The following is a 17,224-nucleotide window of genomic DNA, read 5'->3' on the forward strand; positions in this document are numbered from 1 at the left end:
TTCCTAATAATTTTGACGGGAGATTAACTGGAAGTCAGCCAATACTGGTCGGCTACCAGATGCAGCGGAGCCCAGGGGAAACCTCTGGCACCCATGATTTTCATCCCAAACGTACCTGTATTTTATTGTCCACCTCGCCTTTAAAAGGAAGCAAGGGTGACATGTATTCTTGATACTATCTATGATCATTTAAAAGGTGGAACGATTTGAGCTACCCCGCTCCCTCCTCCTAGACCACCCCACCCCTAAAGCCCCACTTTTTCTCCAGTACACTTTTCCGTGCCTTCCTCCACCCAAGTCCGCTCCACGCTCGGCCACTCGGGGAACTGGATCAGCCGTATCTGGGGAAGGAAGGGGGGTGGGGGGAGAAGGACCTGCGTCCTGGACGAGCTAGTGTGAGCCGAGCGCCGCTCGCGCCGTCGCCCGCTTTGCACAGTGCCCGCAGATGGCTCGCTCCGGCCCCGGCGCGGCGATCCCGTCGCCCCGAAGCGGTGGCAGGGCGGGGGCGGGGGTGGGGGCCGGGGATGGAGGCGGGGGGAGGGGGAGCGCGGGGCCCCTCTCCCCTCCTCTCTTCCCAGCCCCTCACCCCCACCCCTTTTATATATTTTTTTTTCCTCCCAAGTTCTCTTGCCTCGCTATCCCCCCTTGAATCCGAAGGCGCCTCGCGATTGGGTGCTGGGGCCGGGTACGTCAGTCAGACTGTGACGTGCAGTCTTCCTGTTTCCTTCAGCTGTGTCTTAAAGTAAATCTTGTTGTGGAGCGGAGCCCTCAGCTGAGGGAGCGCTCTGAAATCATACACCATTGCAGCCGGGGAAGCGCCGCGGCGCAAAAGAGCTCTCGCCGGGCCGCCCGCTCCCGCTCCGCGCGGCCCCTCTCCGCCGCTGCTCTCGCCTCCGCTGCTCTCCCTCCGCTCCTCCCTGCTCTCCTCTGCCTCCTCTTCTTCCCTCTCTTCCCCTCTGCTCTCCTCTCCTGCCCCCTCCCACCCTTCCCTCCGTCCCCGCTCCGTCGCCGCGCTCGCCCCGCTCGCCCGGCTCGCGCACACTCACCGGCCCGGGTCCAATTATCACATTCATCCCCCGCGAGACACCGCCGCGTGTGTGCGCGCGCGTGTGCTCCTCTCCCTGCCGGCGAAACCGCGCTCGGTCCCCCTGCCCTCTGCACCGCGTAAGTATCCGCTCCCCCTCGCCAGTCCCCTCCCCTTTTCCAGAATCACTTGTCCTGGCTTGTTCTTGAATGGGAAGAAAAGAAAAGAGACTCCCATTACTCATACCCGTGTAAACATTTTTTTTTTCCAGGAGAAAATGGTGTTATTTAAATGAATCGTCATAAAATAGGCTCTAAACAGTTTCTAAGCAGGAGCCTCCGTGGAACTCAGCGCTCCGCTCCTCCCAGTTCCTAAGAGTAAGTGATCCGCTTGGCTTTTATTTCTTTCTCTTTCCTGCTGGTGGCTGGGGTGGTGGTGGCGATGGGGGCGGGGGGGGGTGGCTGATACGGCTGGACTTGTCGCTGATCTTGTCACCTTTTGTGTACTGTTTCTGGGCTGTGAGGAGGCGTCTGCTTCCTTTCCTTCTTTCTCCTGCCCTGCCTCCTCGGGAGAGAGGACCGCGAGGGGGACCGGGTCGCTTTTTGTTCGCCTGGATCCCCGCTTTCCGCCAAGCCTCCTCCTCCCCGTCTCCCCCGGCTAAAACTCCGGTGCTGGTCCCCTCGTCCTTTCTCTTTGTCTTGTTTATTATAGCTGCCTTTCTTCCAGGCTCTTCCAATTTGCTTGTCATTTGCATACCTTTCACTTCTCCTTTTTAACCCCTGCGGAGGGCTGGGGAGTAGGGAGGAGGGGAGAGGGAGGAGGAGGAGGGCGCTCTGTGACTTTGCTCGCCAAACGCTGTCGAAGCCGAAATGTTGAAATCGGGGTTGGAGCGGTGGAGAGATGGTCCCGGGAAACCCGCGCGGCGCCCCTCTCCCGAGCTCCGAGGAGCCAGGGATAGGTCAAGTTGAGTTGGGTAAGGCGGCGCAGGAGCCTCGGGAGGTGGGGTGGTGCAGGGAGGGGGGGCGCCCGAGCGCCGCGGGGGGCCCGAGCGGTCGCGGTGCGGGTGGGGGTAGGGGATGTTCTCCCGCTGCGGATGCGCGACGCGAGGACTCTCTCCGCGCTCGCTGGCAGTCTGCGCTGGCGGGCTGCTCCGATCTGGTCTTGTCTGGGTGGTACCTGCGGTTCTGCCCCAGTTCGGAGGGCTCGGGAGGGAGGAGAACAGAGGTGAGGGGGACTGTGACTGGGAAGAATGGTGAGGAGGGCGGGAAGAGCCGCTATCTTGGCCGAACAGACTAGGAGGAGGGGGTGGGGGGGCGTTGGCAGGGAGACATCACCAAAGTCCAGTTTAGCAAGTTGTCGGTTCTTCTGGCGGGCTAGCCGCTTACTCCTGCTGAAGCTGAATGTTGGTGAGAAGTGTGGCTTGGAGTTCGGGTGGGGGGCGTGGAGTGGCTGAAGGGAGTCGCTTTCCAGCGAGACTCACCCTTCCTTCTCCCGCCACTTCTCAGCTCTTTTCGGAAGTTGAGAGCCCTCCAGGCTGGCAGAGAAGGAGGAGGAGGAGGGGTTGGGCGACCGTCTTAAATAGCCCAAGGAGGCAGGTTGCAGTGTGAAACTGCTGTTCTTGGCAATCCAGAACCCTACTCCGCCTGGGGGAAGGCTGGGAACTCACCTGCTTGTTTTTATTTTTCCAAGAAGGTCTGTGTTGTCTCCTTGAGCTTATAAAAACAGTGCAAGCACAGGGTGGCCTTCTCTCAAAGTCAAGGCTGTAAGTGTCTTGTTCTCTCTCCCTCTTCCCCTCTGCCCCCCCCCTTCCCTCAACCCCTCCCTCCCACCCTCCTTTCCTCCCACCTATAACCTCCCTTACAAAAAAAAATAATTTCCTTTCCTAAACTAGGTAGGCAGAGGTCTATTAGTAGAGTGCTGTGCATGGGCAGGGCCTGACAGGTGTGTTGTGTCAAGAAAGACAGGTGCAAATTTCCTCTGTGTCTGTGTGTGTCTGTGCAGTTCCAGACCACAATGTGTGCTCCAGGCTTCTCGAGGTTTATGAATTTATGGGCGCCCCGGTTAATAGGATTGTCCGGGCTAATGGGAACCAGGCTGTTGTTAACGTTTTGAGCCCTGCCGAGGGAGTTCTTTGCTTGGGGGGGTGGGGGGGCGAGTTGGTTTGTGTTTGTTTATTTTTCTTAAGGATGTTGGCAGGCTGTGGCTGAGGCTGTGTCTCAGACTTCTGTCTGCCAGGCAGCGGAAAGCACCCCCACCTCAGGCAGCAGGTGGACGGAGATTGACTTTCCTTTTGCTCCCCTCTCTGGTTTATGCCTATCTCCCAGGTCTGCGGTGCCAAAGGGGGGTGGGGGAGAGCTGTCTTTTGTGTGCTTGTGTGTTTTAAGCAGCCACCGGTGGTGTGTGTAACTGCCAGGATACCAAAAGTCATTTGAAAGTGTTACTGTTGTTAAAGCTTATCTTTTTAGCGTGCTTTCTCCCTGCCCAGAAAGAATAGGTACGTGCACAAAGTCTTTCAAGTCCGATGTTAAATACTCTCATAAAGTAGAATGAGCCTGTCATTGTACCAGACATGTGCCAGATGTCCTAGTTATTACTTGGATGGAGAAGGAAAATCTCAAGTACGTGAGAGGTAACTGTTTGTTTCTATTGGATGCAAGATGCAAGCAGTCGGCTCTCTGAAGAGTTTCTTGCAAGAACTTCTGAGTATTTTCAAGAATGGAATGGGCTGTGTGTGGTGAGCAGGGAAGAGGGGAGCGTTCAGGTTAACCTGTGCATATGCTCCAACGTGGACCTGTTTATATAATGGTAAAATAGGGGAAGGTAAGGCCCGAGGCTTGATGTTGCAGGAAGATACTGAGAATTCAATGTAAGCATTATGGCTGGATGATTCAAACTTGACTTTTAAAGTTTTTCTGGAAGCAGGCTCCTTCTTGTGTGCCATAGAAATAGATTACAGGGCGAATGGTTTTCTCGGTTGGTTTTGCTGTTTGGGTGGTGATCGTTGTTTCACGAAAATGCAATAGCCTGTGTATTTGCTCTTTAGCCTTAACACATTCAAGTCCCTCCCCCAATACTTTTCCTTGGATTCTTTGGAAGTTCTTTCATGTATCTATGGATATATCCATTCGCTCTATTTTTAATGGGGATTATCTGCGCTGGGTACTTACTGATATTTTTTATGTGTCCATTATGCAGAATTCTGTTTAGTTTAATCACCACCTTGTGGGAAAAAAAGTCATGCATACGTAACATGCATCTTTGTTCTCACTTTATTCATTTCCTAGCATGGTTCCTCTGTAAGGAGCCCTTGCAATCTTAAAACATAAGCTAGCTGCCAGGGTTGCTCTTTATTTGTTCAAAGTGCAAATAGGCCTTTTTCATGAATTTCTTATATCAGTTAAGGGATTGTCTTGTATTTTCTAATATAAGGAATTTTTAGGTTTAGGATTAACAAAGAAATTATAAAATGTTAGTGGTTTTATGATATGAAGATGGATTGTGTGTGACATGTTATTATAATTGGATTCTAATTAAGTACCTGTATAAACTGGAAAGGACATATACGTGAGGAATTTCTCAAACCTAACTGCTTAGTGTACTCTAATGCTTCAAAGAACATTTAGAGTGTTTCAGTGTTCCACGAAAAGAAAAAAAGCGTAAGTGTTTTGCCTTGAGATCATTTATTTAGTAATTTGGTGAATTACTGCTTTTTAAGCAAGTACAAGTGAATATTTTTGGCATGTCTCAGAAAATACTCTGTGCTCATTGTGCAGGTAGAAAATGTGTGGAATTTTTGATAGGATGGAGGCATTTTCAGTGAAATGGTTGTGATTTGAGAACTCTCTTATGATCGGAAAATTTGAAGCCTGATATAAGATTTGACAATACAATCTTAGTTAATTGAAGTATTAACTTGTATCAAGTGGGTTCTTCAGACTAAACATAAAACGCTTTCTTAACCTTACAATAAGCAGAAACATCTCCGAAGGGCAAGTTGCTAATTAGCAGAAATGAACTCTTGAATACAGTGAGGAGGGCAGCTTAGTGATTTGGTGGTGTTGGAGGAGAGTCCCTCTGTCTAACCATCTGATCTTTTCTTCCCCCCTTGAATGACTGAATTTTAGGTGGATTTATAATGTTCTTTGTTAGTGATACTCCGCTTGAAATTTCATAACCAGGTTGGCCCAAGTAGGTTAGAGGCCCATTCAAAGCTGTTTTTCTATAGGAAATAAAGCGTAGGCTTGAGAAATTTCTTCAAATAATTTCATCAACAAAGACAGATAATCTAAGTGATCCAAACAGGAAACCATGCCAACCTTACACTCCCCCTGTCTCATAAAAGATTTGTCTGAACTGTTTGGATAATTACCATAATGAACACTTCTTTGTCCAGAATCTGGACTCCAGATAGATACAGTAAAAGTTGAGCTCCCCTCCCCCAAATAACTTCTTTATTAAAGTAGAGCACTTAACCACTTTCTCCTTCACACACTGCAGTGTTCCTTTCAAATTCTTCACTGAAAATTCTTTTCTAACACGAAGCCACCAGGTTCCTTAGGAGTCCCCATGTTAGATCGGCTGACATTCTTCAGATGATTCAGATCTTAATGAATCTTTGGGAGTAGTTACAATCTGACTGGATTATACCCGGATGTGTGTTCTTATCTTTTTCTGGGAGGAATCTGCTCTGTCAAGATATTCATTGTATAAGAATTAGTGAAGCATTTGTATACCAAATGTATGGCAAAATATTTAAAAATGGAACTATTCTGTCTCGGTTTTCCTACCAGTCACAGAGGAGTTTATAGGAATACAATATGTGTATCCAAACGATGATCCGTTTGGGTTCAAATTCTGTATCAGTAATTTTTTCTGCAGACTTGCTGATATAGCTGTTCACAAGTTCTGATCAAAAGGTTTCATATCGCCTGGATAAACTCAAAATTAATGTTAAGATTAAAATATAATAAGAGTCGATAATAATTGTAGTTGAAACCTTGTGGCTTAGTACAGATGTTGAGAAATAAGGGAATTTCTAAACATCTTAATGGACAGGATGGTATCAGTGGTAAAGTCAGTGCATAGCAGTCTCTAAATTCCGAATTAGGAAATCCATGGAAGCGCCTTTAAGAGTGTTTTTGAGTGATTTAATTTCTATTAGCATCACATAACAATGCATTTTCTCGAGTGGTGTATGTGTTCACATAGAGATCTTGTTTATGAATCAAGATGCTAATGAAGTATTACGTCAAGCAGTTATAATGGCTTCATCTCTGTTGCCTCCATGGGTTATGGTCCCCATGTGTACTACTACGATACCTTTAGTTCTAAGTTTTAGTTTTAGGTCTTAGCTCTATGGAGAGATGTAGTGACTTGTGCCTATTAATATAATGCCTTGTCTGAGTGTGGAATATACAATTTTTCCTGTTTGTGTTGTCTTGTTGGTTACATCTCAGCTGAACATTTTATAAGACCTAAAAGTGTTTAAATTCTCTTAGCCTAAAACAGATAACAGATTGTTACCTAATCTAAAAATGATGACTGGTTAAAAGAGGGTTGCAAGAATCAGTTTAGTTTGGTGAATTTGAAGGTAGTAACAGGATGTTCTCTTCTTGAAAGACCCAACAAGGATGTTTAATTCACACTTAACCATCCACCAAAGATGAGAGCATCGTGTCTTTGCACCTTAGGAAGAGCACAGCCCTCTTCTTGGCTTGGGTATGAGGCAGGGATGCAGCTGTTGATACCTAGGCTGGCTGAGAGGAAGTGCAGTTGACACAGAGGTAAATGGCAGTTGGGAAAGGAAGGATGCCTGGGCATGACCTTGTGCTCATCCCTTACACCAGCCTGTCATTTCTGAGCCTCAGTTGCAGAAATGCTCTTCCCCTGAGTAGGAGGACGGGTAGGAGAAAAATCTAGATTAAGATGAATAGAGGAAGAAAAAGACTGCAGAAAGTTTGTTCAAGGTTTTGATTGGAGACTCATGTGTTTTTCAGGTGATATTAAAGAGAAAAGGATTTGCCCACCAAAAGAAAAAAAGGTAAAATTTTTAAATAATGGCAATGAACTCTATTTTTGGAGAGCTGATAGACACACAAAAAAGTCCTCCTTGCAAAGACCTACCCCCCATGTGCAAGTCTTCCTGGGCTTTGAAATAATTTATCCCTTTTCTTGTTTGTCTCGGTCTTTTTCTTTTTCTCATCTGATCGTTACACCCGATTTATCAGATCTAATATGTCAGTGAAATATTTGTCATTGTATTTTTGTATTCCTGAATGCAGTTTTATTACTGATGTGTGAGGGTTCCAAATCGTTCTGAAACTGATTTTGAAACCTGTATTGAAGTTCTTAAGATCTGTTTCCATTCCGACTTCAGGAAATTTTATCCTGGGGCATACAAAAAGTATTTCATTTTTAAGTGTATGAAAAATATGGAGAAGCATCCTATAGCCTGCATGATACTCTAAAACCGTCTTTTTAAAAAAAAATGCTGTATCTTCATATAGAGATCAGGAATAAGGAATGCAGGATGAAATCTTTGTTGCTTAAAAAAAAAAAAAGAATTAAAAACCCACACACTGTCATCTAAGCATTGAGCATTTTCTTGATTTTTACAGGTTATTTCATGCTGAAATTATGCCTATTTGCATGGATAGTCATTCTTTAAAACTAGCCACAGATGCAGTCCTAGGGAGCACGTAGATGTTTTTACAGGTGAACCGAAAGAGATGGGAGCTGTTCCAAACACTCTGCACGCTGCCTTTGGCAATAGACCCTGTTATTGTGAAGATGTGCTCTGTTAAGCAAACGTGAAGTTTAATATTAGATAAACCCTGTGTGAAAAAAATATTTTCATTTTCTTCATAAAATGTTAATTGTAAGCAAAAAGATACAACATCTTATATTTACACAAAATTTGGGGCTAACCTCACTAGGTAATAAGTCACAAAATATGTCAAGTGCCTTTTATGAAATGCAAGGAAGGATATTCTCTTTTTTTATGGGTCCTCAAGAAACAATGGAAGTTCATATGCAGAAAAGGTACTGCTCTTTCCTCCTGTATTTTGATTGATGCCAGTTTTCCCTTTATTTATCTTTTTTTCTTTAATTTGCATAAGAAACATGATCCATAAATGGTGTATGTTAAAGTTTCCTTAGGCATTTGGAGTATTATTTTGGCAGATTGGAACAGAAGAAGACTGATACCAAAGATGTATTTACCCTTGCCTAAGTCAACTTATTGGTCCACATATCGATTTCTAAAATGTGACAATTCCTTCTTTTGCAGCAAGTCCAACTTTGTAATAATTTAAGTCAAAAGGACATCACAGAAATGTATAAATATTCTCACACTTGTGTTAAAATATAGCAATAGATACCATTTTCGAATGTAATTTTACTAATAAAAATGCATATCTATGCTAAATAAGCAGACTTGTAAAATGAGTATTTGTGCATTTATTTCAATGTTAAATTGACCATTTATATTGGAAAGATGCTGATGGGGGTGTTCTCTTTCCCTTTTTGTATATGACAAAAATATTTAAAAATTCAGCAATAAAGGGGGCGTGTTAAGTATTTGCATTTATTTTCAAGTCCTTTTCCTTTAATAGCATTAATACCACAATAATTTTAATTCAGAAATGGAATTTTTCACCCAGATTTCACACGGCCTCAAAATTGAACCTTATTTCTTAAGTATAGACCACTTTCATCTTCTTCTGTAATATGAATCTCAATGCCCAAAATTTAATCAATTGGTTGTCAGAGGCTGTGTTCTTATAATATACTGTTTCTTCTGAAGATAAACAGTATCATTTTAGGCATTTGTGAAAGAGAATCATATTACTGGTGCTTAAGCAGTTTTTGCTTTTTTTTTTTTTTTTTAATCTTAATCCATCTTAAACCAGTGGAGCAGAAATATTTAAAAATGTTTCATTTCAAGCAGAGTGCATAATAAATTGCAATAATTGTAATGTGCCATAAATCCCAGAGCCTATGCATTTTGCATTTGATTCAGGATTGAGGTCAGGAAATTTGGAGAAATTTAAAGAAAATGATTCATCAGTCCTTTTGTTCTGTTGGCCAGGGTCCCGGGATTCTTGAGCTGTGCCCAGCTGACGAGCTTTTGAAGATGGCACAGTAGCTGTCCAGTGATGCCTGACCATGACAGCACAGCCCTCTTAAGCCGGCAGACCAAGAGGAGAAGAGTTGACATTGGAGTGAAAAGGACGGTAGGGACAGCATCTGCATTTTTTGCTAAGGCAAGAGCGACGTTTTTTAGTGCCATGAATCCCCAAGGTTCTGAGCAGGATGTTGAATATTCCGTGGTTCAGCATGCAGATGGGGAAAAGTCAAACGTACTCCGCAAGCTGCTGAAGAGGGCGAACTCGTATGAAGATGCCATGATGCCTTTTCCAGGAGCAACCATAATTTCCCAGCTGTTGAAAAATAACATGAACAAAAATGGTGGCACGGAGCCCAGTTTCCAAGCCAGCGGTCTCTCTAGTACAGGCTCCGAAGTACATCAGGAGGATATATGCAGCAACTCTTCAAGAGACAGCCCCCCAGAGTGTCTTTCCCCGTTCGGCAGGCCTACCATGAGCCAGTTCGACATGGATCGCTTATGTGATGAGCACCTGAGAGCAAAGCGGGCCCGGGTTGAGAACATCATTCGGGGGATGAGCCATTCCCCCAGCGTGGCATTAAGGGGCAATGAAAATGAAAGAGAGATGGCCCCGCAGTCTGTGAGTCCCCGAGAAAGTTACAGAGAAAACAAACGCAAGCAGAAGCTGCCCCAGCAGCAGCAACAGAGTTTCCAGCAGCTGGTTTCAGCCCGAAAAGAACAGAAGCGAGAGGAGCGCCGACAGCTGAAGCAGCAGCTGGAGGACATGCAGAAACAGCTGCGCCAGCTGCAGGAGAAGTTCTACCAAATCTATGACAGCACCGACTCTGAAAATGATGAAGATGGGAACCTGTCTGAAGACAGCATGCGCTCGGAGATCCTGGACGCCAGGGCCCAGGACTCCGTGGGGCGGTCGGACACCGAGATGTGCGAGCTGGACCCGGGACAGTTCATCGACCGAGCCCGCGCCCTGATCAGGGAGCAGGAGCTGGCGGAGAACAAGCCGAAACGTGAAGGCAACAACAAAGAGAGAGATCACGGGCCAAACTCCTTACAACCAGAAGGCAAACATTTGGCCGAGACCTTGAAGCAGGAACTGAACACTGCCATGTCGCAAGTTGTGGACACTGTGGTCAAAGTCTTTGCCGCCAAACCCTCCCGCCAGGTTCCTCAGGTCTTCCCGCCTCTCCAGATCCCCCAGGCCAGATTCGCCGTCAACGGGGAGAACCACAATTTCCACACCGCCAACCAGCGCCTGCAGTGTTTCGGCGACGTCATCATTCCGAACCCTCTGGACACCTTTGGCAACGTGCAGATGCCCAGTTCCACAGACCAGACGGAAGCACTGCCCCTGGTGGTCCGCAAAAACTCCTCCGACCAGGCCACCACCGGCCCCCCGGCCGGCGGCCACCACCAGCCCCTGCACCAGTCGCCTCTGTCCGCCACCGCTGGCTTCACCACGTCCACCTTCCGCCACCCCTTCCCCCTTCCCCTGATGGCCTACCCATTTCAGAGTCCATTAGGTGCTCCCTCCGGCTCCTTCTCGGGAAAAGACAGAGCCTCTCCCGAATCCTTAGACTTAACTAGGGAGACCACGAGTCTGAGGACCAAGATGTCCTCCCACCACCTGAGCCACCATCCTTGTTCACCAGCACACCCGCCCAGCACCGCAGAAGGGCTCTCCCTGTCGCTCATCAAGTCCGAGTGTGGCGATCTTCAAGACATGTCCGAGATCTCACCGTATTCGGGAAGTGCAATATCCTTTTCTTTTCCACCCCCGCAAGGAAAACGAAACAAAACAAAACAAAACCAAAAGGCTTCCCCAGAGGTCAGGTGTCCACGATATATAGAATAACGTAGATTACTATCTTCCTAGGAACGCAATCTTTCCTCTTATTCAGAGTAATAGGCTTTTATCAGCCCGCGTGCTGCACTCCTGATGCCACAAAAGCTTCGCAGGAAACCTACGTCTTTGCAACTTTCACAAGTTGTTAATTGCCTCAGAGAGCTGGTATTTAATATGTGCTTTTCAGCAGTGCTTTTCCTGCTATTCCTGCATTCTCTTCTTTTTTCTTTTTCTTTTTTTTTTTTTAATTTCTTTTAGGAGTAGAGTCAGAGATGGACCCAAAAAATCTCATTATAATATTGAATTCTATCAGTTTCATTTTTTTTTTTTTTTAAAGGTGTTAAGCTTTATCATGGAGTCAAGAGAAAAGTCAGTTTTGAGATCCCTAAGATTCCATAAGAAGAATTCTCCCTTTAAACCATCTGCAAGGCTCCTGGGCCATGTAAAGAAGACCTGATTTAATCTTATGAAGAGCACTTTACTGGTGGGAGGCTCCCATGAGACAAAAATGGACACCGGGGAGGGGGAGGGGGGAGTCAGAGTCTCTCTTTAATCTTTAAGTAATGTCATTTGTCGTTGTTGGTGTTTCTTTAAGGAAATATACAGGTACTGATTTATTCAGACGGCATTGGTCTCTCTCTCTCTCTCTCTCTCGTTCACCCAAGGTCTGTTCTTTGGGTCTGGTGCAGCTGCCTCTATGCATGATTAACCTCTGTTCAGCCATACACAGAAATCTTTTGTCCTAACATACACAAAGCAAATTATTTTGGAAAGCAAGAGAGCACAATTAAATATAAAACTCAGCTGTATTCGACTTAAAAATGGCTCTTTTTTATGACTTTTTTATATTTTGAACCTGACTTTTTAGGTAGAGGTGCCAGTTATATTTTTTTATTAGACCTGTCCTGAACTCCAGCTATTTTTAACGGGCATTTTTTTTCCTCTGTAATTTGGTCCTTTCGGTAAAATTTTAAAACTCTTGTGGTTGTTGGTGTTTGGGGGCAGTCGAATAGTAGCATTTGGGGGCAGGTAGAGGCATGTTTCTTTTATAATCAATTGCCAGATGGACATAAAATTTAGCAATTAAGTTGGCTGTTGCTAAATTGAGGATTTTGAGCAATTGTCCTGATGACTAGAGATTGACATTTTAGTATCTAAGCCCACTCCAGACGCTGCCACGTAAGTGCAAAGTCCCAGCTATGGTGGAAATACATTTTTCTGTGTAGGGAAGGCCGTTCTTCTAACCAGCTCTTAGGACAGTAGCGAAGATGTCTGCTAAGATGAGCCACGAGTATGAGACCCACTTGGGGCACTGAAAATGGTCTCTTTCCACTGTGAGGAAGAAGAGAATAATGTCACGAGAGGAAGGAAGATGAAGATGTTGAGGACTTAGATATAGAAACAGAAATTGAGTCTTGGCTTGGTTGCTAATTTAACTTCTACCTTCCAAAGACCTAAAATGTAATCTACCAGCCATGAATCAAAACTGTGCCAAGCACCATGCCTTGCACATTATAAACAGGCAATAAACATCGGTCAAAGTGATTGCCATATAGTGTCGGCGATGAGAAAGGCCAGGCAAGAAGATGCAGGGCCTGGAATGGTTTTCCTTGGGTGGAAGAGGATCTTCTGAGATACACACAAGGCTGAGGTCCAGGGCTAGACCCTATTGCTAGACCCTATCTTACTTCATTTTGAAGGCTGTAGTCATGATGGTGGGTTGTTTCTCTCCCTTCCCTCTCTCTCTCTCTCATACACACACAAACACATACACACACACTCAGAGGAAAGGGACATACTCATTTTGAGGAATATTTAAAGCCAGGTCTCACAGTCCCATAAGTGCACACTAAACTCTTTAACTAGTTTATGGTTTTTTTTTTTTATTAGACTTTTTATCATAATCAGATCTTTATGCCTGTGCCTTTTTTTTTTTTTTAAACGTAAGTTGGGTCTTCTAGGAAAAAATCTTTTAGATTGCTTTAAGTGTTGGCTACATTCATTGTCTCATGCTCTCTAAATCCCCTGAAGAATTTAGAGGATTTGAATAGAAAGAAGTTCCTTTTATTTCTATACATATCAAAGGCTTTAAGGAGAATATAGTTGCTTCTTCAGCTGAATAACGTCCCTCTCCTACCAATATAAGAGGCTGTTGAACAGGGATGGCTTGGAAACACCTGTGTTTGTATGAAATGTTGCTTACACCCGGAGCTGTTTCTTTCATGGAGCTAAATAATTTTGGCCCCTTGTCTCAGTTAATGGTTACGTGTCCCACTTTTGGCCTTCTAGCCTCTGTTTCTTTCCCCTCGATCATGCCGTACTTTTAACCATTCACCCCACTGATTCATTCTTTCTTGGGAAGAAGATAGGCAAGCAACCCTTTCTATAATCCCCATGATTCTGAAGCCAATGAGGGTCTGAGTGTTTTGGGGAGACTGGGTCCACTGGTCTCCTGTCTCCATCCTTGTATGGCAATGAGTTCTTCCCTTGACTTACCCGATGGTGTGTAAGCAAAATTTTCAAGCTTTTAGTTGAAAGAACTCTTCTGGGAATCCTGGAGTGTGGTGTCTACTTCAGTTTTAGGTATATAAGGCCACCTTAGAATCATCGAGTTATTCCTAGAAAAAAAATTCAATAGACATGAGTAGAAATAAGGATGAAGTGATACCTCTATGGTTGTCTTATTATGTTTTTCTTTGTGGTCATGGCTTTTCCAATAGTAATGAATAATCTAATTCTTAAGGAATGATTCTTTCCCACTTCAAAGGGCATTGTGTGCTTCTTTGAACAAAGTAGCCAAGATAAGAACTATTAAGAACACCAGCTTATCAGATAAATCCATTCTAAGTTCAGCACATGAAGCATATGTAATCTATATAAACACACTACCTCGTTATCCTTTTCTAATCCAAAGGAAGTAGTGAATGTGTGCCTGTTGAACTCCATGTCAGTGCACCTGCTCCAGGAGCGCACATCTCAGAGATGTGTGTGTGTGTGTGTGTGTGTGTGCAGTATCTTTGCAAATGAATCTATTTAATCAAATACTAAGTTTTATTCAAATTCCAAAAGAAAGAGCCAGCCAATTGTTTTTCTTCATGATGTTCCTTGTCATTCATCCTCTTTGCATCTCAAGAAAAATAGCCTTGTTTGGGCCTCAGACATTTGCATGCCCCATAAGCCGGAGAGTAGTCTTAGGAGCCTTTAAGATGCACCAGTGGAGAAACTGAGCCCCTTTCCTGTGACAGCCAGCATCCCGGACTTGACTTTGGGGGAGAATATTTAAAGCATTTCAAGTTTAGGAAAGGAAAATTGTTTGGTAATTTGAAACTAAAATCTAACTGGAAAACATGAATTAAAAATGAATTTCTGATATGTGAAATAGTCCATAGACATTTTTAGAAGTCTTGTGGAGCCACAGTGATTCTATTAGCTTCATGAGCTACAGGGAAAACATTTACACAAAAGACTGAGAGACTCTGGGTTCTTACCCCACCAAAAAAAATCATTCAGTAAATTTTTTTTTAAATTTCCATAAGTGACACATCTTATGAGTTCAACTTCTTAATGGAGTAACAGCATGTTCTATCACTTTGATTAAATGAGACAGTCTAGATCCTCTCTCCCCATTTGAGGGAGAAATCCTCTTGGAAACAGCAAATCAGAGCATCAGGAGACTGCTTAAAAAATTCTTTGGGTTTCAGAGCATTTTAGAAAATGTAAGTAGCCCCAATCCAATTCGGTTGGAAGTACAGCTGGTAAAATCTCTAGCCACAATTTGGAGTTCAGCTGAGGGGGAAATAAATCCTTCCTCCAGCACTCACAATGCCTTATTGCATTTGCCTTTTTGCGGCCCTGCTCCCCCTGCCACCACTGTGTAGGTAAGGTTATATTGAGCTTGGTAAACAGACAACACTCAGATTCCCAGGTTGTTTGAGGCCCCCCGCCCCCCCCCCTGCAGGTTCAGCTGCAGTACCCACTTCTCTGATCTTTTCTATTCCTGAGCAGATGTCTTTCATTAATTTATGGATTTATCATCTTTTTTTTCCTTTTTCATTTTCTTTTTTCTTTCTTTTTCTTTTTCTTTTTCTTTTCTTTTTTTTTTTTTTTTTTACACCTGGCAGCTGTCTCAAGTTTCAGTAGTTATTGTCTATTTTGCATTACACATAGAATTGAATGTCATCTGTCTTCACAAAGCTATGGCTAAGAGAATTGAGGCAAAGCCACATGAGCTGCTGGGACAGATCTTGTTTGCGTTCCATCCCCCTCACCCCATCCCCCCCTTACCTCCTTAATATTTATTTGTGCTCATTTTCTTTCCTGGCCTTGAATGGAGCTTAGCTCGTGTTCAGTACAGCTGTATGTTTACTGAATCTATTCCATCATGAGTCATTGTGCGTGTGTAAGTATCCTGGAAACAGCTAGTGCTTTCTTGGAAGAACAGTTGCTTTTCAGCACAAGCACTTAAAAGGGAAATTAACCAATTGGTCAGTTCAGATTTATTTTGAGGAGGAAAAAAAAGGATTATCTAACTGTTGGCTTTTAAATGTTTCATTAGCTATTTTTAATAGTTTATTAGAAACATATATTTTATGGGAATTTTATCTTAATTACACGATGAGCGAGAGATAAAGATTTATTCTCTGTTCCATTTCAACTGATCAATTCTAAGTATAACCAACAGGAAACATTTTAAAGCAAAACGAACTTGAGACACTGGAATCAGAATCATTTTTTTCATGAACTAAAAAGCCTCTAAATCCTGATCAAAATAAGACCGATAGTGGTTTGTCTTTTTTTTTGTTTTTTTGTTTTTTGTTGTTGTTGTTGTTGTTTTTTAAATAAAAAGAGCTAAAACATCGAAGCATGATTTAAGCATATTGAAAGCGTCAGGAAGTTCTGGTAGTTCTATCTCAGAGAATCAGAATCACAGCAAAACAGGGTGTTTTGCAGGAGACCACGTTTTTTTTTAACCATTCAGTACTTTTCCCCTGCTAATAATTCAGTGTGCAAGGTTGTTTTTTCATCTGTCCATCTGAAGAAAAGACTAGAACCCAGATCTGAGAGTGTCTGCTGAAGTTTGGAGTTGCCTAAAAACTCTTACCACAAGGCAAGACGAGACAGCTTGCCACTATTATTTCACTTACCCGTTTGGACAGATGGTCCTGAAGTGTGCTGGGCTCCTTTAGTCTTCTCTACCGTTCTAATGGAGGTTACTGGAGGGCCTTTCAGCTCTTTCCTTGGCACAAGAAGTATGTCAGTCATAAATTATCGTCTTTGTGATCATTACGGATCTGAAACAAAAACACAAGTTCAGTGAAGCTGCTTTGGCTCACAGACAGAAAATCGAAATTTCTTCCTTCAGTCCGTATTGTCCGTGGGGAGGGCGGGGGGGACGGTAGCGCAACACTGAACTTTTCTGTTTACAAACCAAGATGATCTTTTAAACGTTGCATGATGTTAAATGGAATGCGAGTGGATCCGATCCCCAGCAGAATATTTGGTTCAACACCCTGCTAGAAGTAGTCTAGAGTTTATCAGTGTGAATTTGATTATGCGTCGCTACCAACTTCCTGCTTTCTCTCTCTTCCTAAGACTGCTCATGCTGTTCTTGGTGGAGGTCATTTAGAAACCTTGACTTTTCCTAAATAGGAGGTTTTTTTTGTTTTTTGTTTTTTACCTTTTTTCACCAGGTGTGGCATTTTTGTTGCCTACTAAGATGTGTGTGCACGCGCACACTTAAGTGCAGATTTTCTTTTCTTTTCTTCCTTATTTTTCCCAGACTCTCTTTTAAGAGAAAATCCTTAGAGAAGCTTCTAGGAAGGACCCTTAATTGACCTTGTGGGGGACCACATTGATTTTCTCCACGTGCATCTTCATTTCTGATAAATTATAAAGCCATTAATTTGCTGAGGAAATGGCAGGGCCAGGCTGCGGCACAGATGTGACCAGAGCATCCCAGCTCTGAGTCTGCTGAGGACTGCCAAGAATCTGGGGGAGAATCAGGAAGCCTGGATTGTTATGGTTAGCCTCACATTCTCTCGGGAACTGTTTTAGTTGCTGCTGTTTACAGATCTAAAAGGTAATGATGTTTCCAGATAAATAGGCCTTCTTATTTTGGGTAAGTGGCCATTTATTGATCTGCTAACCCACATTTATTGATTTGCTAGCCCCCGCCACTGTGCCACTCTCAAAGGAGTTAACTATAAATCCAGGAGAGGCAAATTGTATT

The 17,224-nt window shown here is 43.9% G+C and overlaps 1 protein-coding gene across 6 annotated transcripts in view; it reads left to right on the forward strand.

Moving 5' to 3' along the window:
- The first annotated feature begins 1,075 nt into the window (after window positions 1-1,075).
- Window positions 1,076-17,224, forward strand: part of PROX1 (prospero homeobox 1) — a 52,030-nt gene continuing 35,881 nt past the window's right edge. For 3 of the 6 annotated variants that reach the window (XM_044267191.1, XM_044267192.1, XM_044267186.1), the window contains exons 1-4: window positions 1,076-1,164; window positions 1,296-1,401; window positions 7,021-7,064; window positions 9,114-10,905. In XM_044267191.1, the coding sequence (XP_044123126.1) occupies window positions 9,181-10,905 (1,725 nt within the window). In that variant the 5' untranslated portion in view covers window positions 1,076-1,164; window positions 1,296-1,401; window positions 7,021-7,064; window positions 9,114-9,180. Of the gene's footprint in view, window positions 1,165-1,250; window positions 1,402-1,938; window positions 1,998-7,020; window positions 7,065-9,021; window positions 10,906-17,224 lie in introns of those variants that run through there. The other 3 variants (XM_044267189.1, XM_044267190.1, XM_044267187.1) reach the window with 3 other exon arrangements.

The sequence above is a fragment of the Neovison vison genome, chromosome 10, assembly GCF_020171115.1.
Source record: "Neovison vison isolate M4711 chromosome 10, ASM_NN_V1, whole genome shotgun sequence".
Lineage (NCBI taxonomy): Eukaryota > Metazoa > Chordata > Mammalia > Carnivora > Mustelidae > Neogale > Neogale vison.